The 23,737-nt window shown below is 36.2% G+C and overlaps 1 protein-coding gene across 1 annotated transcript; it reads left to right on the top strand.

Annotated features, from left to right (window-relative positions):
• Nucleotides 1-137: 137 nt before the first annotated feature.
• On the top strand, nucleotides 138-23,370 carry LOC109031508 (uncharacterized). The gene is made up of 16 exons (XM_072299849.1): nucleotides 138-383; nucleotides 2,381-2,492; nucleotides 3,205-3,250; nucleotides 4,513-4,706; nucleotides 10,792-10,994; nucleotides 11,353-11,568; nucleotides 12,096-12,317; nucleotides 13,409-13,501; nucleotides 14,291-14,511; nucleotides 15,351-15,656; nucleotides 16,631-16,753; nucleotides 17,878-18,118; nucleotides 18,600-18,949; nucleotides 19,668-19,835; nucleotides 20,700-20,792; nucleotides 21,220-23,370. The coding sequence occupies exons 2-16, from the start codon at nucleotides 2,392-2,394 to the stop codon at nucleotides 21,325-21,327; spliced, it is 2,685 nt and encodes an 894-aa protein (XP_072155950.1). The 5' UTR covers nucleotides 138-383; nucleotides 2,381-2,391; the 3' UTR covers nucleotides 21,328-23,370.
• The last annotated feature ends 367 nt before the right edge of the window (nucleotides 23,371-23,737 follow it).

The raw sequence follows: 23,737 nt of genomic DNA, 5'->3' as shown, positions 1-23,737 counted from the left end.
CCCGCGGATGGGCCCGCGGTGGCCGAAAAGCCGCAATAATGAAAATAGGGCTTCGACAAGGCGTTAGATGCTTTCACGCCGTACATGAACCAACTTTGCAACAGAACAGCGAACAGCCTTGCAAAGTATGTGAAGAGGTAGTTACTCTCTACGTTTTGCAATCGCCATGAAATGTGTTATTATTGTCAATCAGTTCGTAATGTATTTTTCTATTTCGGTATTATTCAAGTAGGTTGAAGTTCATTTGAGTTATTTGAGTATTGTCAGCGGCATAAATTCTTCATTTCTTTTCGCCAATAAATGGTCCAGCAATGTGACAAACTGGTCTCTGAATAACAGAAAATACCATCCTGTGAAGAAGCAGTTACATATAGTCTAGACAGGTAAGTGCACTGGCTAAGTTTCAAATATTTGCAGTGTAATTCAACCTCAGACTTGTTCCTATTCGTATATGGTTGATTGCTTCAACTCAATGAACTGCTACAGATAAGTATGAGCAATTTTAAACACGAATTGGTCACATGTTTTTTCTTTCAGTCCCATGATGGACCACTTATCTTGATCTCCCACACAGCGATTGAGTATTTACTAGCTTTTGAATGTGACCCCTCTAAAGCTAGTGTGTTCTCTTTCCATAATTCCAAAAGAAACCCCTCCTCAGAAGGAAGAAAAAAACATGATTAAAATTGACCACAGCTACAGTTGTTAAGCTACAAAGAGTGCTTACGACATGTAGTGTTTTTGCATGTTAATGTACCTCCGGTTCTTGAACAGAGAGCCAACCGAGTCTGTTCTTCGAGGGTGGGTTATCGGATGACTAATCTTTCAGACTGTGCATCATGACATGGAAACTATTTACACACCTTCTCCTATACAAGGCCTTTTTGCATGTGCCGTTTTACGTATGAATGCCTCAGTCGGGAATCATTTCTCACACTAGAGCTCGCTCATCGTATGTTGAGACAAGCATCAATCTCTGATGAGCTCTGCATTAGCACTGCTGAACAGGTCAATACATGCAGTTGGATGGCACTACTGATGATTGGCGACATAAAGAACACTTTGACATTGGTCTCAACATATGATGCGCGAGCTTTAGAGACGTTGACCAGAAAAATCCTGGTTGGTAATTTTAGGTCTGTGCATAGCTAGCACAGCCATCAATGGCTTGTACCAATTTTTTTTATTTGCTCTGATGTTCATGACACGGAAAACAGAGGCTTATGTTTATGCCATTCTGTGAAGATAAATCGGAGGTGTCTTGCGGAATGAAGGAAGGAGTGGTTGCTGCAGGGGCAGCTCAGAGGTTCTTTCTGGATGAATTTTCCTTTAAAGAAAGTATTGCCTGAAAGTTTGAAGTGAAAGCCTTCTGTAAAATGATCTGAATGCTTTGGATGAAGCCATCAATAAAATTTTGATGGGAAGGTGGGGAGGGGCAATTCTAGGTGGTTGAAAGTGGTGAATGTTACCATTAAGTATTTATGAAATCCTTCATGAGTAACACCATTTTCAATAGGTATGCCAGTTTGTATCAGGAACCAAGGTGTTATGTTCACTTTTATTTTATTTTACAAAATTTTGTTTAGAAAGCTGACGCTTTTCGGCTTTTGGCCATCATCAGAGTGTCAAGTTTGTATAACATCGGTGAACAATAAATTATAACAATTCCTATTAACAACAAAAAACTTTACTATGGTCAGAATCATGACTTACTGGTGACTTTGGCGTACATAGGAACATAACTGAGAGGATCTTCGGTACACAGAAGGCTACATTATTTAACCTGGCAACTTGCATTTATCCCCACCACTCAACGTAGCCCTCTGTGTACCAAATCTCCCCTCAGTTATGTTCCTATATACGCCTAAGTCACCAGTAATTTATCATGATTCTGCCCGTTGTAAAGTTTTCTGTTGTTAATACGAATTGTTATAATTTATTGTTTACCAACGTTATACATACTTGACGCTCTGATAATGGCCAAAAGCCAAAAAGCTTCAGCTTTATAAACAAATTTTTTTAATAAAATAAAAGTGAACATAACACCTTGGCTTCTTATTAATCAAACTGGCATGTTACTCATAACATCATTCAAAGAGTCTGAATAAAGTCACCTGCAATGACAATGACAACACCTACTAAAACCTTTGACATCTAGATTGAAATTATCCTTGTAATTTACTCTTTCATTTAAATTTATTATTAACTACTTGTTTAAATTTTTAGTATATTTCTGAAGCTTTTTTGGTTTCATGCCAGATGTTTTCATAGAGCACATAGAGTCGTAATGTAAGCGGGAGAGCTGGCAGATGCTTTACCCTTATGTTAATAATCACTACCTCTTTTTTAATTAATTGTGTTTGTTTCATATTATTGACAGATTTGAGAATCATGGAACCTGTTAGGAACTCGCGATCCCGGTCCAGTATGACAAAGAAAACGGTAAATTTATCAGTCACCAACAGTGCAAAATCCATCAAAATTGCCGATGAGTAAGTATGGTTTACTCCTAGCCACCCAGCGAATTGTTTAATTGAGGTCACAAGAGCAGTGAAAATGAAGTATTGAAGGCCTTAATGTTTCCTCTTTCTCAAGGAGAGTCATATTGATGGCCAAAGTACAAAATCATGTACCTCCATTTGCGACGTTGCAGACGTCCTGTTGCAATTGATTTTTTCTATGGAAAAGTACTCAACTTAATCTCTTAAAAATTTCCGTGTTTTTCTTTCCTGTTATTACAATATTCTGTATAAATTTCAACCTATGAACTTGGCCTGTTTTTCTTCAAAATAATGAATATGAGAAGAAATTTTGTCGGAGTGTCACACTTTAGCCATCGATGTTATCTTCATATATTTCTTTAGTTAGGTGCAGGATGGCAGGAGCTTCTTGCATATGTGACTGACATGATGCAATTAGTTGCATTAAAAAATGGAGAGGCAGCAAGAAAGGGTCTTGAAAATTGGGGAGCTAACCCATGTTAGGTTAAAAATCACCCTATTGGTAATATCTTCACCAAAGCTTTTACACCAAAATTGTCAGTAAAAAATGATTGAAATTAGTTAATTTATCTAAATCAAGTAAGTTTAAATTGATAATGTAATAAAAAAATCTAGAACAACTTGCTACCATCTTGAATCATCCGCATTTAGGGATTCTTTCTTGATGCACAATTTTTTAATTTTTTTGTTCTCTTCTTTACAGGTCTACTTTATCAAAATTTTCATGGACATCCGATCGTTTTGACCATGTAAGTGGACAGTGTTTTAACGCATCTTATTAATTTTTAGCAACATCAAAAAATTCTGCAATATTTCGCATCCATTTCAGATAAAATATTTAGTGTTACTTTCATTAGTAGTAATTCAAGAAATAGCCTGGTAGAATTAAAAAAACAGCTCAGGAAGATTTAATGTGTCGTGCAAGATTTATATAATCAGGTATACCAGGTTAATATGAACTGTATGAACCAAAAAGTTAAAAGAGACGCTGCAAACACCAGTGAAGAGTCAGTGACTCTAGGTTAATTTTAATAAATCTGAAATAGGTCAAAGTAAAGTTCATTTTAGATCCAAGATGAACTGTTAAGCAATTCATAAAGGTAGGAGCAGAGATATTTCGGTTGCATCCCGCAATATTCTCTATGCAGGAGGGCTACAAAAATTACCCCCTTTTGCATTTTCTTACCTTACTGCAGTGAACTTCGGCCGGCAAGGCCCATCTTTTCGTGTATTTAAGACCACTTATTGTTTTTTTCAAGTGGACTTCACCATGGGCTTCTAGGCTAATGCACTCAATTCATTAAAGCACTGTGCATGAGGTTTTCCCCTCTAAAGTTCTCGACGAAAACGAATCATACAACAGGAAGTCTGAAAATAAACTCCTAAACAAGACATAAGTGTTTACAATTGCCATCAGTTAGGAGGCAAGACTTAAAATTTATCTGCTGTGCAGTGGCATTATTGAAGAAAGCACACATATTTTTTTGTGATTGTATTGGCTCTTACCTGTAAGATTCGCTTAATTTTCTGGCTTCAAGTCTTAAATGAACTTCACATTAATCTATTTAAACAATATTAAAATACACTGAGAGTTTCTAACCATCCACTGGTATCGCTAAGTTCTTTTACCACTCATTATAATTATCATCACTATATAAGGTGATCTAAAAGTCAAAAAATCAAAATTGAGGTAGAGACTTGAAATTTTGGGAGCACTATTCGATCAAAGGAAATGACACTTTAAACTCTCCAAAATTTTAGGTGGACCTCTTTGAAAAAGGGCAAGATCCCGGAGGTTTACAGGGATGGTTCGGGATTTTTGGATCACCTGGGATGAGAAAAAATGCATTAGTTTTAACTTCATTTCTTATCTCAAAATACTTTTTTTATCTTCATTTTTTTGCCATCACTATTCCTTATAATTTGCACCAAATAAAGAGAATGGCTATGCCTACATCAATTCTTGTTTCATTGTGAGTTTTTTGAGAGTTATTATTTAATATGTTCGCAGAAAATCACCTCTAATGGAACAGAAACACCAAAGCCTCACCCTAGTCCAACTCGTAAAACCAAAGCAACTAATTTGGAGTCCAACAATCCTGTATTGGATGCCCAAGAGTACAAAGAAATTGTTTCAAAACTGAAAAGAGCATCGTCAAAAGAAATCCTGGATTACTACAACAAGTTTGGCAGCATGTGGTTTAAGTAAGTAACTTTTTCTTTTAATCTCAAAACTTAACAAATAATCTTAAAAATTAAATCTTGATTGGTTGCAATATGAATCAGTAGCGCTAGCCTTAGAATCGTGTTCTGATGGTTGAAGCTCGTAGATTAACATATAATAATAAGATCCGTTCGAACACCAAGTTTCTGCCTCCAATATTAGTGGATTCATTGCTCTTGATGATGTCATTCATTGCTGTAGTGCAAATTATGGTTTCTTCCACCTTGTTATTATCTTCATTTTGCTGTGTCTGAAAAAGGTCATCTCTTTATAATTGAAATTCTCTGATGATTTTTTTTGGAATGAAAGTATCGTAAGGAAAAATTCTGAAAATTTACGCACCTAAATTGAAGAATTAACCACACAAGGGGCAATAAGGTATCCCGATTTGTTTTAATTTGCCCCTTACAAACTAGGCAATCGCCAAGAGTTAAGGTATCTTTGAAAAAAATTTCTAGTCCCAAGAACTTCAAAAAAAGGATTGAAAGTTCAAAGATGATTTGAATTGAGGTCTCCGCACCTTGAAATTACATGGTAAGGACAATGTAACTGATGTCATACTATATAAAATAGGTTCTCAACCAACCACATAAAATCAAGTTTGTCGTTTAGAATTGATTTCTAGATCTTGGTAAAATTTAGAGTTTAGATAGAGTTTAGATTTTAGAAAATAGAACAGTTTTACAACACTTACGAAGATCTAAATCACATTTTTATGGTATAAAAAAAAGCTCTTTTCACTCATGTATCATTATTTAGGGGGGGGGGGGATGATGCAGGCTGAGCCACTGGCTCCGCTGGGGATATTTTGGACTTTTCTGTCAACTACCCTCTGCTTCAATTGCATTCTTAATAACCTATTGGCATTCTAGTCAGACTCATTGGCATGTTGAATCAGCATGGGTTATGCATACAAGGAACTGTCAGCCAAGGCCTGGAATGATATAATTTTCTCGGACTCTCATGAGCTCCTATCCAATAATGATGAACTTTTCAGTCAAGCTTTTTGGTCATATCTTACCTGCATGCGTAAAAGCACTCAAACTTGCGCTGCGTCATTTGTAAATCATCAACTTGGTCCTCTTAAACCTGAACTTTAAGAGCCAGCAAAAATTATATTTTGAACCTCCATTTTTCTACTTCCTGTGGTGAAAATTTAAGGTTTTTTGATGTTTTCTGATGATGTTTCTCATCTAGTTAAACATCAAAACTTCCGTGGATGACGCATTGCATGCGGACTGGGGCGCGGCAGAGGTAACTGTCCGAGTGTGGCCATTCTTCAATGGGCAACCGCGGCACCCATCTTGGATGACCCGGCGACGCGCATTTTAATAGGAGCTCAAAATACGCAACTTTAAGCGCGGGTTAATATTGTTCAAAAAAATCGGAGGAAATTCCTGTGAACTCTGTGCCCTCCTTAGTTTTCACAAATGGAGGAATTAAACCTTACCAAAGAAGCTCATTGTTTTGAATTGCCTAGAAAGAAGAGGGACCATCAGTTTGAGAATTTGCAAAACCCAAGATTTGCCTGATTTTTGCCACAATTAACAGATTACAAGATCACCAATTTTTTCACCATTGCAAATTTTAAAACCTAAATTCACCCTAAAACTCAATTATTTTAAGTAAAAGTACCATAATTCAATTATTCTCCGGATCCACCTCCTTCGTAAACTTTTCGGCGGCATTACTTTCATTCAAGTGAGGTATGAGTCTTGATATTCCGGTATTTTAGAAATTTAACTGTTGAATTTTAACAATTTTATACAAGTTTAAACTTTTTTCATATCTCACCGTTGTCCATTATTATGTATCTCTGATATTCTTTTTGGACAACACAGGGTGTCTACAAGTCGGGAATTTCCGCAAAGTCCAGAAATAGTACTGATATTTTTAAGGGCAGTCGGGAAGTACTGAAAAAGTTGCGGAAATTTCGCACAATGTCTGGAATTTTTGTCATTTTTTCTTTTTTTGCATTTTTGTCATAATTTGAACGAGAAATTCTAATTCTTGAAATTTTAGAATTCGTCAAATGGAGGCACTGAAAAAGCACTGAATTTTTCTGTTGAGAAGGTACTGAATTTCATGGGAATGTACTGAAAAAATACTGTAAAAGTACTGATTTTTGGCCAGCCTGTTTTAGTAGACACCCTGCAACATGTTTGGATGGATTTGATTGACCTCCACTTCGTAGGATCAGAAAGTTTGGGAGGAAAATCTGACACAGTAACCTACCTCTAATAGTTATTTTAGCAGAACTTGCCTCTTGAAGTATGAAATTTTGCAAGAGGAAGATCCTAATGGAACTTATATCTGAATGTCTAGTTTCTCCATTTTTAAGGGTATCCAAGAATTCACTAACAGAAAATCGAGAGGAAAATCCGGAAGCTTGCCAAAAATTTCTCGAATTTGTTTGAAATCTTCAAAAAAAAGTTTTAAAGATTCAGATATATATATACATTTTTTTAGATGAAAATAACCGCTTTGTAGCACTCTTTGTTTATTTTTACACGGTATCCGAACTCCGCGATTTCGCATTTTCTGCACTCGTGCTGAGGCCTTGTCTCCACGGGACGTTTTCATGGGATTTGTCCCAAGTTCGAATCGCAGGAATGAAACTTCTGGGATTTTTCCCAGTTACCCTCTCCACAGGACAAGGCTCATACGGTCCTGCGACTAGTTTGCGCAGGAATATAAATTAGTTGAAGTCGAGTATTTAACCGGGATTAAAATAATAATTGCACTCAACTGACAATTAGACACATTATGTTAACTAAACAAACATTAACAATGGAGTAATCAACAAAATATCGCACAGTTCGTTTTCACTTCTTCTTCCTCTCTCAGTGGGTCCTAGGGGTACAAGGACCATAAATGGTACTGGGAATAATATTGATTAACTCAATATTTTTTTCAACTTCGTGAGTGGGATTTTTCCCAGGGACAAATCCCGTGAAACGGTCCGTGGAGACAAGACTCCTGCTAACCCCGCCCCCTCCTAAGGACTCATCAGTATCCCCCTCAGACATCTCCGGCCCAGCATGGCTGCCCTCTTTTATTCAAGATGGAAACATAATCATCATTTCAATAAGCTCTCTGACCCCCAGATTTTCATGTTTTGCCGCAGTTGGTTCTGCCATGCCACTGGGCCAATTTCCATGATTTTTGCGGCTACCAAGAGGTGATAGTCCTTAAATGAGCCCACTATACATAGATTTTGGAGAAATTACCCAGATTTTTTTACATTAAATGATAAAGTAAATGTTCATTCTTTTGCCACAGTTTGTTCTTAAGATTTATCGGGGGGGATGGGGATTCTCATGGTTTTTGTGGATATTTAATTTTATGGAAGATATATCTTAATATATCAAGCGTACTTCATTTAGATCTAGGCCATTTATATATTAAAATTGAAAAGTAGAGCAATAAATATTTGAACAACGTTATAGCACATAACCCTGTGTAGATTAATGCAAAAAAATTCGAGTGATTATCATTACTACTAAAAATATGACCGAAAAATGTGTTTTCTGTTATGGCGACATAACTATTCCAGTTATCAAGAAACCACCCTTGTGCAGATTTTCGTACAAATTGCAGTGAATTTTCTGCATAGCACGAAGCAAAGTCCATGAAATTTTCAAAGGAATCCGCACAAACGTTCTCTCGTAAAAAATTAAATTGCCCAGTTAAATTCGGGGATAGCTGATGTGGCTTGGTTCCTTTCTGTTAAACGCGGTCCGCTTCTAACAACCGCGGTTTGCGTGAGGAAATGTGCTTTTTTGCGTTTGAGGCTGGATGACTGCAGCTAATTCTTTCTTTGAAGAATTCTCTGCACCGCTTAATTGCTGAAGTTAAGTCCCTTTGAACCGATACAAATCGGCTGTATCTAGCCCGCGGAAGCCGTTCCGGTTTCAGCAGTGGATGCTCAAATCAGAAGAGAGAAAGTTCGTTGCGCTCTGCTTTGAAGCGCGGGAAGGGGGGGGGGGGTTCTCTTTTGACGAGGGGGGTCTCCATTTCGAGAGACCGGCGCGAGCGCGCGACGCATTTTAGGTGGCGCCATCGTAGCCTCGTCGCGGCACTTTGGTTCGACCGATCATCAACAAAAATACGCTTCAGCAGTGTCACGCGTCTCGGTTTCCAGAGGGACCAAGACGAAGGGGTTTTGTGGAGGGGACGAATCCCACGGATGCTCGCGGACGCAAATCTTTTACGCGTTTCGTTCTGCCCCTGTCATTTATGATCCTTTTCGTTCTGTTTTCGTGTGGGGGGGGGGGGGGGGATGCCCGCATGGAACCATTAAATTGAGAGTTTCGGATAAATCCACTGAAAACCTCCAAAAACACGCCTTCCTTCGAAACTCCCGCGGAAAATTTCGTGGAACACCGCGAGGACCTCCGGATAGCCGCGAGCGCCCGGAGAACCGCGGCTGAAAGGTTCGGAATTTCTGAATCGTTTTAAAATTGAATTAACTGATAGCAAGTTTCCATGCTTGACAGAAGTGCCTCCCAACCCCCCCCCCCCCCAAAAAAAAAAAAAAAAATTAGGTAAGAGCGTTTAGTCAGGGAAGGAACATCTAACATGAAAACTGTTTTGGAGTTTCGATTGTGCCGTTCTGTCGTGCCAAGGGAAAGCGCCGTAGGAAAATTCGGACGCCAAACTCCTCTTATAAAATATTTAATTTTGAGAAGAGTAATGAGGATCTCTCCTTAAAATTTTCAGATACTGTCAATTGAATGGCGAGTAAAATTCTCAAAAACATTGGAAGAAAAATATTCATAAGCTCCCGTAAAAATTCGATTTTTATCAAAGGAAATTTGGCAAAGTCTCTCGGCTCATACGACGTTCTACCTTAGGACGGCATAGTATTCAACTGGTGAAGATAATCATTCGTATTCATTAGCTGTGCTCGAGATGTCTCAACTCCTGCCCTTGAGGCTCTGCATTATAGCCAGTAATATTTTTAGTCTCCACTCCCCCATCAGCTCCTGAATTTAGATTTCGTTCCCTGTCTCTTACCTTTCCTGTTGTCAGGCTGTCCTCCTTTTAAGACCTGTTCCCTGTTTCAAGTTAGTGTCCGGTAAACTTGAAGAAACTGAAAGTTTGTTGAAGAGTGGAGATCAGAAGAAATCTGCTCTAATGAAATGGAAGACACATTAGAAAATTCGTTTGTTTTTTAACTTGTGTTATTTTATTTATGGAAGTAATTCCATGAAGAAAATCGAAGTGAGTTTAAATCAATTTGAAGTGTCTAAAACTTGGTTGAATTTCCTAGTTTTTTTATAGTGAAACTATTTTCTTTGGACCAAAAGTAAATGAAAGAAGGAAGCTTCTACACAAATTCTCCCTACGCTTATTGAGCAGCAAAACTTTTACACCTTCCTGTTCATCAGTCCTATTAAAAAGAAAGCTATTTGTGCTTTGTAACTCTATAGGATCTGATCTTTATTCTTAATTTCTAACATGAAGAATGCTTTGAATTATTACAAGAACCCGTTGACTCCATCATAATTGTAATCCTCATTTATTTTTTATTTTTATTTTGTAAAAAAGTTTAATTTTTTTTAAACATTTTTTTTTTTATTTTTTTTTTTATTTTTTTAATTTTTCCCCCTCCTTTCCTGTAGGAAGTATGATTTCTTCTTTAATCGGCCCAATCTGCATCATCCACCAAACCACTTCTGTCTCACTTTTGCTTACGTACATTTTAAGCAAAATGATTTATAAGGGGTACAGATTCCACATTTTTCTCTTAGCGCCCAGCAAAATTTCCCATTAAGTACAAAATTGATGACCTTTCTCCTCAGTGTTCTTTTGTTCTTCAACATGTTACCCTTAAGAATTTTCCCTCCCTCTTAATTTTTGGGGCCTTTCCACATGTGAAAGGGTGTATTCTACATCCTTTTGGTTGGTGTTACTTCATCTGTTCTGATTTGCAGATTCTTGATGTTTATAATGCTCAGATTAGCAGAGGCTTGTGACCGCACCATTTACCTAACATTGCTTTGTTGTGATTTACTCTCTTCAGTGGAGGCGACAATTATAATTAATTATGTATGTTCACAGTGAGTTTCCAAAGACAGACTACGTATACTCACCGACATCTGAAAATTACGGGAAGGAAGTAGCTCCTGGTATTCCGTTGAAACCTAATATGTCCAGGAGTCCGATCAGATCACACAACCTTGAGTACCTACCGAGATCTCGCCTAGATACCTCTGACAAATCCTATGAAGCAACAGCAAGATGCTTGTTTCCATTGGATGCTGGTGAGTATCTAATTTTATTTTTTTGATACATACATGAAAGCCACTTTTACAGTGCTCTCTGGCGCTCTGCGACACCCAACTGCCACAGACCCCTATCCTCCCAAAGCCCCCTTGGCTGCCGCCTGTCCCTCATCTCTTGTTCATTAACTCATTTGAAAATCCTCAAATCTAGAATATTTATTGCTAATAAATCTGCAAAAAATCAAACATACCTATAGTTTGCAGAAAGTAAGAATGTCAAAAATTCAACAATAATAATTGGTTTTATTATTCATTTTGTAGTTGAAAAAGCATCTTCGAATTATTTTCATATTTTCTCTTTCATAGGACTTATTTTTCATTATTTTAATTCTTTCAGAATCGCAAGTTAACTATTTGAATGAACTCCGAGAAAAATCATCGTATTCACACTCCTCATATAGTCAAAACAGGAGTTTAAGGAGATCAAATCTCAGCAGAAACTGGTTTCAGGTTTTTTTCTCTATTTTCACCTTTGCCTACAGCTGCACACTAGGACGAATCTTCTTCAGTTCAAAGAATAGTGTCGCTCCAACATGGACATCTCCAAACACAAGTAAGTGAAATCCTCACTATATTTTCATGTTTTACATAGCTGTTTGTTCATTTTCGATATGCTTATTTATGATAATGACAGTTTATTTGGATAGGTAAGGTTTGATTTTTTTAAATCTTGCTTGATTACACCCAAATTAATAGAGTTTAGGATAATGAGAATCAAATAGAATCAATCCTTTAATGCAAATAATAGCTAGCAATTCTCATTGGCCTCCAGGAATGATGAGGTTGATCTTGCAACTTCCCAATACATTTGGACTACATTTTTCAATTTGGAACCAAAATTTCTTGCTCAGTTTAGAAACAACGTCTGCATTTCCCTTTGTACATACTTTTTTTTATGATTAAGCCTAAAATTGTAGTTCTTAATTGAAAATTGAAGTCCACTTAATGTGCTCTGCATGGAGTCTTAATGATCAGACTTGTCTCGTGGTGCTTTAAACCTTATTCCATCCAGCGGTCCTTTGTTTTCAATGTCTTTTTCTACTTGAATTATTTTGTTTCTCTGTTCTCATCTGTTTCCAGGCCATCTATACCCAGATCCAGCTATTAGTCGAAGGTGGTACTATGGGTTCACTCGATTTCTGTATCGTAGCTTATTCTTCTTCCAACGATTGGATGTTGTGTTAATATCAGCCGCTCGTAGTAGTGTTCAACAAGTGTTCAGGCCTATTTTCTCCAGTTTCGGACACCATCTGAAACCTTTGGCTGTTTTCACTCTGTGCCTTCCCCTGATTTTACTGTTTTGTGAGTATATTTTTTTAAATTCCCATGTATTACAGGAAAAGCTCGTTAAGGCGAAAAATGAAGGGACCGAAAAAAATTTCGGCATAAGCGGTTTTACGTCTTAACCGTTCTCTGCTTAAGACAAAATTTTTCGGCATACGCCAAAATTTGGAAGCAGTTTTAAATTTTTAAATTTTATACAATACGAAATCCAAATTTAAAAATTGTAAAGTACGCAAATTGGTTCATCGTCAACTGTCGATTGCATCTCAGTCATCCAGCGAAACAGAGGATACCCACGATCTACTCTCAACCTACTCTTTTTATGTCAAGGTACGCAAAACGAAGTCTTTTTTCCCTAAGAATTGGCTCATTTTTGTCGTTTTTACCCAATTTCAGGGGAAAAAATGGGAACTTTTTCTTCGTCTTATCCGGCTTTGGTTACGGGTAAAAATTTCGAAATTTCGTCTTATCCGTATTTTTTTTACATTGACTCTGATGGAAGTGTCAAGGGACCAAAAAAAATTTCATCTTAAGCGGATTTTCGTCTTAACCGTATTTCGTCTTAACGAGCTGTTACTGTATAAATAGGGGAGCTTCCATTCAAAAAGGATAGAATATGAATGGTGGACATTACTGCACAAGTCCCCATGTGCCCCGTCTGGAACATATAAGTACCTTACTTTGCTCACCGGGTAAATAACATACCAACGTGGATCAGAACCGTAGTCTTTTATTTTCTTCGTGATAATGACATAGCAATGACAATTTTGTATTGCCACTCAGTAAAAATCAGCAAGCACCAACAAGTGTTGAGGAAGGAGCACTACTGTTTTAATAAATGAATATCATTCATTTATTTGTATGTTCGATCATACAAAAACTATTAGCCTTAGTTTACAAATATGCAGATGGTAACAACAATAAAGGCAATTGAATTTTTAATCCATTTCGTTGACCATTCTTTTTTGTGAAGTTTCACACAAACAGTTCAGGAAAAAGTAAATAAATCAATATGCAAAAAAAAAAAAAAAAAAAAAAAAATTGAAACGCAAATGGTGCTAATAATTGGAAAATTTGCAAAATAATAATAGTTTGTTTTTGTTTTACAGTGTTTTACTGGTGGCCGGAGCTATATAGCTCATGTGGATCATATTTGGAAGATTTTTTATCCAGCAGTCCACTTCAAATACTATCAAAATCAGGTATTTTTCAATGTCGCATTTCCACTTTTGAATTCATTTGACATTAATTCTCGCCGATAAGTTCATTATAATCTCAGATACTCAAAGAATGGGATGTGTTGTTTGGCAACAGCTTGTAAACGAAGCTGTAAGGCCAACCTGGGTTTTGGATGGTCCAGAAAACCAGGAAGTACCAACACCGGTACCGTATACTACCTGCTCTTAACGATGAGGTTTAAAGTACCACACCGCTATACTAAGGAAGAATGCCTAATGAGCCCTCAGACGTTGCCATATTTCCCTCAATTAAAGACAAATTTATCGGGAAAATTGTGACCGTTTTTTTTTTTTTTTTTTTTTTTTTTTTTTTTTTTATACTAATTCCTCAGGAAAATTTCAGGGAATTCTTAAAAGTCCGGGAAAAATTTAAGTTGTCTTTATCTGCTTTCTGGTATGGGGTTGACGTTTCGATCAACAAATTTTGCCCGGAAACTATTTCAAATCATGTCTTTTTAACCATGGGGCATATTCTCTCAGTTGTCAGGGAGTTTTACCAAAGTGAATCAGGAACTTTTATTTTCTAAATTCTCTGGCAATCTTTCTTTACTTTTCTTGAAAATAAATGTTTTATCAGGGGAAATTTGGCAACTCTCAAATGTTCATACAACATTCTTTGTTAGCTCGTCGGGAATGGTTTAGCAGTCTTTTGAAGAAAAGAGGAAACTAACTGATGCTTTATCAATTAGCATTTTATACTCTTGGGTAGAATATTTCCTTCAGTAATAATTTTCCTTTCTGCGTTTGTTTCAGTGACGTCAGCTTCAGACCTGTTATCATCTTGGACCGGTGACCTAAATATTTTTCTCCTCTTAAGGCCTTTTGCTAGCATCTTGGAATTTTTTGTCGGAGGTGTCTCCAGTGCTGCAACACTCATTCTATCAACAGTCTCTTACATTATTTACTTAGTTCAAACCAGTGTATTCACTGTGTTTAGCTATGTAACAGTGCCTTTTGTTTTTGCAACCTCAAAGGTGAGCATTTTCTCACAAAACTGCTAAAGTGCCTTTGACATTTCAGCAGTGATGGAGAAACCATAAAAACACATTTTTCAAATTTTATGTTTTCAAATTTTTTCCCTCTCTCTTGTCTTAATATGTTAATTGCTGTGCCAGTCCTACTCTTACAGAAGCCATTCTTAAAAAATTTCTGCTGAGTGGAAAGAGCTTCCTATCATTGTATATCCTAACCTTGCGTTACATCTGTGTCCAAGAGATGACGCTCCTGCTACCTCAGAGCGATATCTGTTATAGGTACTTGCAAGTTTTGCATCACTCAACTCGTTGCAAATTATAAAGCGCACTACTGTAGTCAATGTGTTATTAGAATAAAACCAGACATTTTTGTTCAAAATTTTCAGAGAATGCATTTGGAAGGACAATAAGTTTTGCATTGTAACGATATCTGGTCATTCTTCAAAAAGTAGAATGTAACATAGCAGGAAATGTACAACATTGCGAACCAAGTGGTGTAATTTTGTAGTTTCACCTTCACAACTACATGATCATTCTGGTTTGCAATAATGGTCTAAGACCAAAAGAAGCCCACGTACATCTTAGTGATGCACCATTTTAAAGAATCTAGCTCTAAATCCTTAAGTTACCATGTATCTGCTCTAAGAATGTAGAAAAATGAATTACGAGGAAAATGTATTTTAAAAAATTCAGAGTGTCAGTTCATGCATTCAACATTCCTATTATGAATGACATCAAGTGCCTATTGTTTAACATCCTGTTTTGGAACATGTTTATTGCACCAAAAATTGAAATTTGAAATGTATAAAATAATCCGGAGTATTATCGCTTCTTTTCAGCTCAGTGAAGGTTTAGCTTCCGTAGTTGCTACATCAAGGGCGCCTCCTGCCCATTATCAGTCACGTGGACAAAGTCCTGACATAGACTATAAAATTCTTGCTGAGAATATTTTAAAGAGCAGCGAAATGCAAAAAACTCTCAATGACTGGTTATCAGAACAATCCCACCTCCTCGAGAAAAATCAGAAGTATAAGTCTGCAGACCCTGACGTCATCACGGAGAGCTTTAAGCAATTTTTATCAGAAGAGCTTGACGATCGAGAAAACAAAAATAAGGAGAGCCTCCAACAGAGCATTCAACAGAAGGTATGCACTCCATCTCTTTTCCAGCATCTCTTTGTGAGCTTGTGGTTGTTCACAGGAAAGAAGACTGTCATTCTCAAATGAAATTTTTAAAACTGAGTACGGTTTGACTGGATGAGGAATTCCACCTACCTGCAAGAGAAGCAGCAAGTTTCAAAACGCATTCTTATGATGTAGTGTTTTTGCCGCATCATTTTGACTTACTTACTCTTGCCAGATAGGTTGGCAGATAGGTGAATCAACTCCTAAACGATTGCAGCTAGTTTTGCTGAAGATGGTGCTTTTCTAGGGAGTCCCATTTGTGAATAATTTTAAAGGGGAACCTGGAGTTTTAATTTTTAAATTACTAGGCGTCATTGCTTGACCGAAAGTATTGTTAAAATCTATTTTCTTCTCTATATTCAATTTGATTATGTTACTTGCTCGCGTTACTTTTATTTGCTCGTTATTCTCAGTTAAACTTGCAACTGAATCGTGGTTTCAGCAACAAAAGTAACTATGTAATTCATTGTTGCCTCTGTGTTTTGACTTGTTGCTTGCTTTACCACACAATAGTAAAAGCTGTACCATCAGAGTATATTTTCCATGATATTCTCTAGAAAAAAAATCCTAAGCAGTTGAAATATCCTTATCTTTGTGTGAAACTGTTTGGATTAAGCTTAAAACCTGCCAATAATTTAGAAGAGGAGCCATTTTCATCTCAGTCTTACCCCCTATCTCAGCTCCAATAGTTAGCAAAACGTCCAGTTTTGCTCTCGAATTGCGTATTGCCATCACAAACAACCTATGAAACCTTCAGCTCCAAAATGTCACTATTAGTCGCATTCTGAATGGTTTATTTGCTCCTCTGATTAAGAAAAAACCTAATCTGACCTTTTTTCTGTGTTATTGTCGATTAATTATTTCTTTGTCAAACTATTTTCTTTTTATTTCTATTTATTCATAATATTATTTTCATCTCAATAATTATTTTCCAGAACGTAGAATTGAGAGAAGAGTTGAATAAATTAGAACAAGAATTGAAAGATCGAGAGGCAGCTGAAAATGTTGCTCGTTCAGCTGTATATGATGACCTTCAACAGAAAATCAATGAAATCCAGGTATGTTTAAATAGACACAAGTTGGTAACTATACAAGTTATTATGTTTAGATTTCCATTTCTTTTTTTGAAATCCCTTCTATGTATGGTATTATTATAGAATGATACCCTTTGATGGTCACTAAACCCTCTGTTTTTTATTTGATATTCTCAATGTATTAAGTTTGTAGAGTGTATGGTGATTTAATGCAAAATTTTGGAGCCAAAATTTTAGAGAAAACCGTTTCTGAAAGGTCCAAAAACTCTTAAAAATGAATTTTAAACGTACCCAAATGAAAGAAAAATAATGGAAGTGAAAAACAACGGTAGTCAGATCGCTATCTACTTTCATTCCGTACTGATGCTTGCTGAAATAAAACGCACTGCTTGATGAGACAGTGGTTTGTTTACCACTGATATATTAACAAGATTCAATTTAATTTGATACTGGATATAGTTTTGACCTCCCCATTATTTTCACACATGAAGAGTAAAAAGACACTTGACTAAACTTGTGTAAATCAGAGCTTGTTTCTGATTAGTGCCAAAGGACATTACCTGGTCTGGCGTGAAACCAGAGTGTTTTAAGTTTACGATTAAGTTATTTACCATGCATATTTTTCCGTTTCAGAATTACTTTTTCGCATTTTTAGTTTGTGAATCTTGTTTTACTCGTCAGTTACCGTAGAAAAAGTGTACTCGAACGTCAAAATTTGCTTAAGGTTTAGTGACCCAATGTATGCAATCCACAAAGATCCTCTACTTATGGGAAGATCTCCTCCCAGTTGACCAGGAACTTGTGTGCTTAAAAAAAATTCCAGTAACCTGTAACCCTGGCTGATTGTTTTGATCAATCATCGAGATGGCCAAAGCTTTTTTTCAGGCCTGTTACACTTGTAAGTTTTGGTGGCCACTAATACTTCAACCACTGTTAATAAAATCATCATAGCACTAATCGAAGTTAAATAAGAGGAAGTTAATTTTAATGTTTTATTTAGTCTCTGCTTTCTCTTCTACTCTCTTTGATTTTTTGTAGTTGTACAGCTTTTATGATGCAATGCAAAGAAACGAAATTTCCCACAAATGCTGAGAAAGGGAGTAAGAAAATTCATTAGTAACGCTTGATGTTGAATTATTTTATTGCAGAACCAACTCAAGTGGCAAGCTCTCAGATTCAGGCGCTGTTGCTCGAGACGGGAGCCTCCAATCTCTGCACGAACTGTTGAGAAGCATGTCGTTAATTATTTGAGCAAACTCCTAAGTACCTCTGAGCCTCTCAGTCAAAATGACATTCGATCTCATCTTGATGCCATTTATGTTGCAAGAGACAAACTTGAAAACAAACTTTCCAACCTTACGTACCATCTGGACCACCGCATAAGAGAAGGTATTGCAGGAACATTTAAACATTAGACATTAGGAAAATAAAATTGCGAAAAAATAATTGTTTTCTTTATTGAAGTGATTGTTTTATTTCTCTTTTGAATTGCAGGTCTCTCCTTAGTATGCCCAAAAGTGTCAAACAAAGCCTATCTTATGACATAAAACTTGCATTCCAAAAAACATGGTCTCAGTGAAAGCTATTTAGAGCTCTAGTTTACAGTGTCTAAGACTCAAGATTTTCTGATTACAATACAACTTTATACCTGCTACAGGTGCATATATGAAGTAAAATGCTCGTAGCTTACTTTTTGGAATACTCCCGTTTATCGCTATCTCTTTCTCTAATCTGGTTCAATCGGGGGGAGGGGGGTGTTACAAATTTAACTCAGTATTAAGATGGTTTAATTGTTCTCTGGCAAAACTTATCTAGGTACTTAAGCCTCCATTCTTTTATACGATTATATGACATATTTTTCTTTCTGCAGCCTCTGAAGCATCGATGGATGTTATTATGGCAGCTGTTACAGAAAGAATGAGTGATGAGCTATCAAAACGTGTCAACAATATCGTGTCAGTACAGGGGGCCACGGATTCACTTCACTCCAACTCTTTCGACACAAACTCGTTGCAGCAGTACATAAATCGGACCATTGAACATGTCTTATCACTTTATGATGCGGATAAAACAGGGATGGCTGATTTTGCATTAGAATCCTCAGGTGGAACTGTTCTCAATATCAAGTGCACAGAATCCTCCACATCAACACCAGCTGTTTGGTACTTCTATGGCATTCCTGTCTGGTGGACTTCCAATAATCCGAGGAAAGCTATTCAGGTATGTGCTTAGCCCTCTTGCAGTGAAAGCATTTCAATGTATATTTCCTGTTGAATCTTTAGATCTGGAAAGGGTGAAAAAATTGTTCAAGTATCAAAGCAAGTCCAAAGTGCTGAAAAAGTACAGGGACTATGCAAATATTCTGTAATTTTTTGTTTTAATCGAGTTGATTGAAGCTATTTTATTGATTGCCGTTTTCAACAAGTAACTCCGTTTGTGTGTCATAATAATGGAAGGTGGGAGCAGAATGTACCAGTACAATCATTTTGTGAGTGTCTTATCAAGCATTCAGATGACAGCATCTAAGAAACCCGTAAAAATAACGAAAAAACATCTTTTGGAAGGGATTTATAATTTTACCAGTGGTGGGATGAGAGTCCTGAAATTTTTCTCAAAGAGCGTTTTAGACACCATGTTTTCCTGCAGTCCTATCTTCTCTTTTGGAGATTAAAATGTTTTTAGAAAGCCATTGAATGAATGTGCTGAATTTCAAAATATCCAAATGAATTTTACACTGTCTCTGTGTTAGGTCCAAGCAAGACTTGACTGCCTTATCTTGCATGTACCTTATTATAATCCGGACAAATTATGAATCCCTCAATTTCAATTTACATGGAATATATAAAATGATGCTATTATTTCTTTGATCACTCCTTGTACTACTATTTTTATTCGAAAAAATCGCTGTTTCTCACTCTCAAGGTGTTGTTTTTTCCAGCCGGGGATGCAGCCAGGTGAATGTTGGTCATTTGTTGGTTCCACTGGATATCTGGTTATTCAGCTATCTGCTACAATTAAGATTCACACTTTTAGTGTTGAACACATACCAAAATCCCTGTCCCGAAACGGAAGCATTGACTCAGCTCCCAAAGATTTCTCCGTTTGGGTGTGTATTTTCTCTATTTCATCTTAAAGTAAAAAATTAAAGTATGTCGGAGTTTTTTGCCAACGTGCGTTAAAAATTCAGCATAAAGCTGAAAATCTCCTAAAAATCCGTAAAAACTGCCTTGCCAAGGCTCATGCGGAGCTGTTTGGATAATTGCTCTCTAGATGGCGCAAGTGTACTTGCCGCCAGCGTCCGCTTTCCCAAGTCTCGGGCTAGTTTTCACGACCTCTCGACCTTGGTAGCAGAAAATTCAGGAGGCTGCACTGCACTGAGGATGACCCAACAAGGCCGAAACGCGTCTACAGTTGCCTTCCTGCATGAACGTAACTAGTGTTGCTCCAAACAGCATATCTCTTGGAGGGAAAATTTGTGCTCGAATGAGCTTTTTCCCTCTGTATTGAGATTTTCAGCTTTATGCTGAATTTTTAACGCTTGTTGGCAAAAAACTCCAACATACTGTCATATGAGTGCAACTACCGCAATCAGTTTGTAAAACATGAAAGTATAACTCACTTGCGCGCTGGCTTTCTGTCAACAGAAGTGTCTCAGTTGTGCTGAAAAACTATCATCAGTGACAGTTGCCAATGTCTCAGGAGTAAAGTGTGTTTCAAACCTGCTTCACCTTCACAGAATGTATTAATTTATCATTGTAACTTTTTTTTTGATAGATCAAACCGAGCAACGCCTAAAGCTCCAAGAAAGCTTTTTTTTTAAAGCCTTATTTTGCGGGCTTTTATCTGTAGCCACTAACACTCGCTCCTTTTATTAGCCACCAAATCACCTAAATTACTTTTATTTCAATATTTTATTTATCTAGTTAGAGTATTGAAAATGATCCTAATTTATAATCGTGTATTTTTTTAGGGACTGAAAGATGAGCAAGATAAAGAAACGTATTTCCTTGGGAAGTTTCGCTATGAAGAAAATGGAACCAGTTTACAGTACTTCTCAGCTAAGGTATGCCATTTGATTTTTCTGACGTTTCTTTTGCTGAGAGTTTGGGAAATTCTGATGATAAATTCGTGATTGCCTAAAACTAGGACCCTTTGCCTTTTAAACTGTTCATTTTCATTAGAAATTAAAGGAATTACACACAAAAAAAATACAGGTATATCATGAAGAACGCTAATCTGTTCTTTACTGATAAATTTCCACGAAGTACCAATAAAAGTACATACACTTGAACTGAATAGCATGAATGAAAGAAAAATAAAAGTGGTCAAATGCTAACTTTCTTCAAAAGAAGCAACACCTCCATCTTAGTCAATTTGAGGTGCCCAAATGGTAAGAAAAGAATATTTTCTCTCAACTTCATGATGAATATTTTTTTTGTCACAGAAACAGTCCTTGTAACAAAAACTCATGTACTTTCGTCTTTTTCCAGCCTCAAGATAGGCCGTTCAACATTGTGGAGTTACGAATCGAATCAAATTGGGGTAACCTAGAATACACTTGTTTGTATCGTTTCCGTGTCCATGGCGTCCCGGTCTAATGTTCCTGCCTGTTTTTTTGGTAATATCATCCTGCATATCTGGAATCGTTTGAATATTAGTTCATGTAATGGTGACGAAATCGCACCAACTGTGTTCATTGATGATTCTCATTTTGTCCATACTTAAATCTGTATTTAGGATTTTGTACCTGAGTCGTTGCTTAAAACTGGTGAGGTTTCTAACTTTTTGATGACTTAGCTGTTCTCTGCGCTTATTTTTCCAAGCTGAGAGGTGGTACTTTTACTTTAGAATTTGTGCGTTGCTTTTGATCTGCAAGTAGTTGCACTAAAAATAAACGGTCTTGCTGATAAAAACTGGTCAACTTATTGCTTCCGTTGAGTCTCTTCAGTTTAGGCCCTAAATTTTCAGTTTTAAAATTTAAAAAGCCAATTATATTGGTACAACATGAATACTCACCATGAAATATTTTCTCCGAGACTCCTAATGTTGTTGTTGTCTCCTGCTTTTTTCAGATCAAAAAATTCCTTTCATAATTTCACCCTTTCTATTTTTAATCCTCCCTCTTGAAAATACAGTTCTTACCGGAAGAAATTTCCGGAAAATTCAAGCATTAATTAAGATGTAAGCCTAAATTTGCGACTATATTTAAAGGCAGTTTCTTTTATAAGCCCTCCCAAATCAACAAAAACTGTTTTTATAAAATATGTATTATAGCCTGATTCAGATAACTTGTCCTTTTTTGTCGTATGCCCAGATCACGGAATTTCTTATCCTGCACATTCAGCGAAAAATGACAAGTTATCTGAAACAAGCTCTAATTTTGTTTCGTTCTTTTTCTGGTTCAAGTCGATTTATTTTTTATCTTACTTTCTGCTCACCAATCAATACATTGTCTCAATGGTGTAAAGAGAAGCTCATAGTGGTAAACAAAGGAAAACACCCCAGTTCTCTATGAGCTATGTGGAAAGTAAATATCCTTTCTTGTTCATGTCGTAAGAACAGCTTAAGTCATCTTAGTCCTTATTTTTAAACCTTTTTTAATCATCTAGTTTAAGAAACTTATATTTTTGATCTCTTTGTAAGCTTTTATTGTAAGAATGTTTCGTCAGGATCTATTTTTCAAATGCTCCTCATTAAAAAGGACAGGGCAGACTTTCCCCCATCCTGTAGAAGTATGATGAACCATAAGCTCTTTTATCAATACTTCAAATTAGTTGTAAGTTTTTGTTAAATTTTTATCTTTTTTTGAGAACCTCGTTGTGGCATTTTATTTTTTCCCCTTTGAATACCTTTATTTTGTTTTCTATTAATCTTTTTTTATCTTTTAAGTGTATTATCTTTCAAAAATATTCAAATGAAAGATTCCTGTATTTATTTTCAGTTAAAAATAGTGTACATACTGCTTGTGTTTAATTTTCATCAAAATGTACAGTTCACAATCAATATTTTCCTCCAGATTTCATTTAATTAATTGCGTGCCATTTTTGTAAGAGTAATGTATAAATTTTCAGGTTTATTAATATGAGTAAGATTTTATTTAAATGAACTGAGAGAAAGATACTCCTAATAGGTACTTAGATTTTCTAAAAATATATCATGATTCTTGTCTGTGCCATTGCTCCAAAATTTCAAACAAAATCCTGTAATAAAGCAAAACTTTAAAATGAAAGATGTAATCTTTCAACTCTTTAATTTTTCTTTGCTTTAGTTATTTTCATGATCCTTGGACTTGCGCTCAATCTCATCAGATTGTGGAAGCACTAGGGGAACTAACAATTCATGTTCCTCATGGTATGCTTACTTCGTAACAGTAATATTCATCTGTTATTTCTTGTTTAACTTCCAAGCTGAGCTGTCAGGATGAAAATTTATTGTTTCTTTAAGTGGGTCTCCATATCCAGTGAAAGACCCCACTCGTGCTATATTTTCAGAGAGTTCTCAAGGACTTTTTAAAAATATCAACATTATTTGTTGCATTGAAATCAGTTAAGCATTTTGCCTATATAAATATATCATATTTTTATAATCTCCCTTCACTTTCCATTTCTTTTTCACTTGCAATACTTGAGTTGTACAATTTATTTTTAGTTTTACAGTTACTTAAGCATTTTTTTACTTAAATTCTTCTTCCACTCTCGTATATTTATTTTTCTTCAATGCCAGGAAAGGAAATTGTATAGTCCTACAAAGCCTCTTAAAGTTATCCTCACAACAGAAGGTTCACTCAAATTCCTGTGAGGAGGGAGCATAATATCTAACTGTTTTCAAATGTTTTATATGTATATCATGTATCTATAAATGCTATGGAATGCAGTGTAGTAGCACCCCTTTGTCCTTTTCCCCCCTTTTGTCAAATATTCACTCTAGATCCTCAAAGATTTGTTTTAATGAGCCAGTTCGGCTGAATTTTTTTATTACATATTATGAAAGTCCTTGGTGAAATGAGTA

This window comes from Bemisia tabaci, chromosome 4 (assembly GCF_918797505.1).
Source record: "Bemisia tabaci chromosome 4, PGI_BMITA_v3".
Lineage (NCBI taxonomy): Eukaryota > Metazoa > Arthropoda > Insecta > Hemiptera > Aleyrodidae > Bemisia > Bemisia tabaci.
This window is presented reverse-complemented; position numbering and strand designations above follow the sequence as displayed.

Coding starts and splice junctions, on each gene's coding strand:
- LOC109031508 (XM_072299849.1), top strand. CDS start 2,392: ATGGAACCTGTTAGGAACTCGCGATCCCGGTCCAGTATGACAAAGAAA. Junction 12,318..13,408: donor TCCCCTGATTTTACTGTTTT/GTGAGTATATTT, acceptor TTTGTTTTACAG/TGTTTTACTGGTGGCCGGAG. Junction 18,950..19,667: donor ATCCGAGGAAAGCTATTCAG/GTATGTGCTTAG, acceptor TGTTTTTTCCAG/CCGGGGATGCAGCCAGGTGA.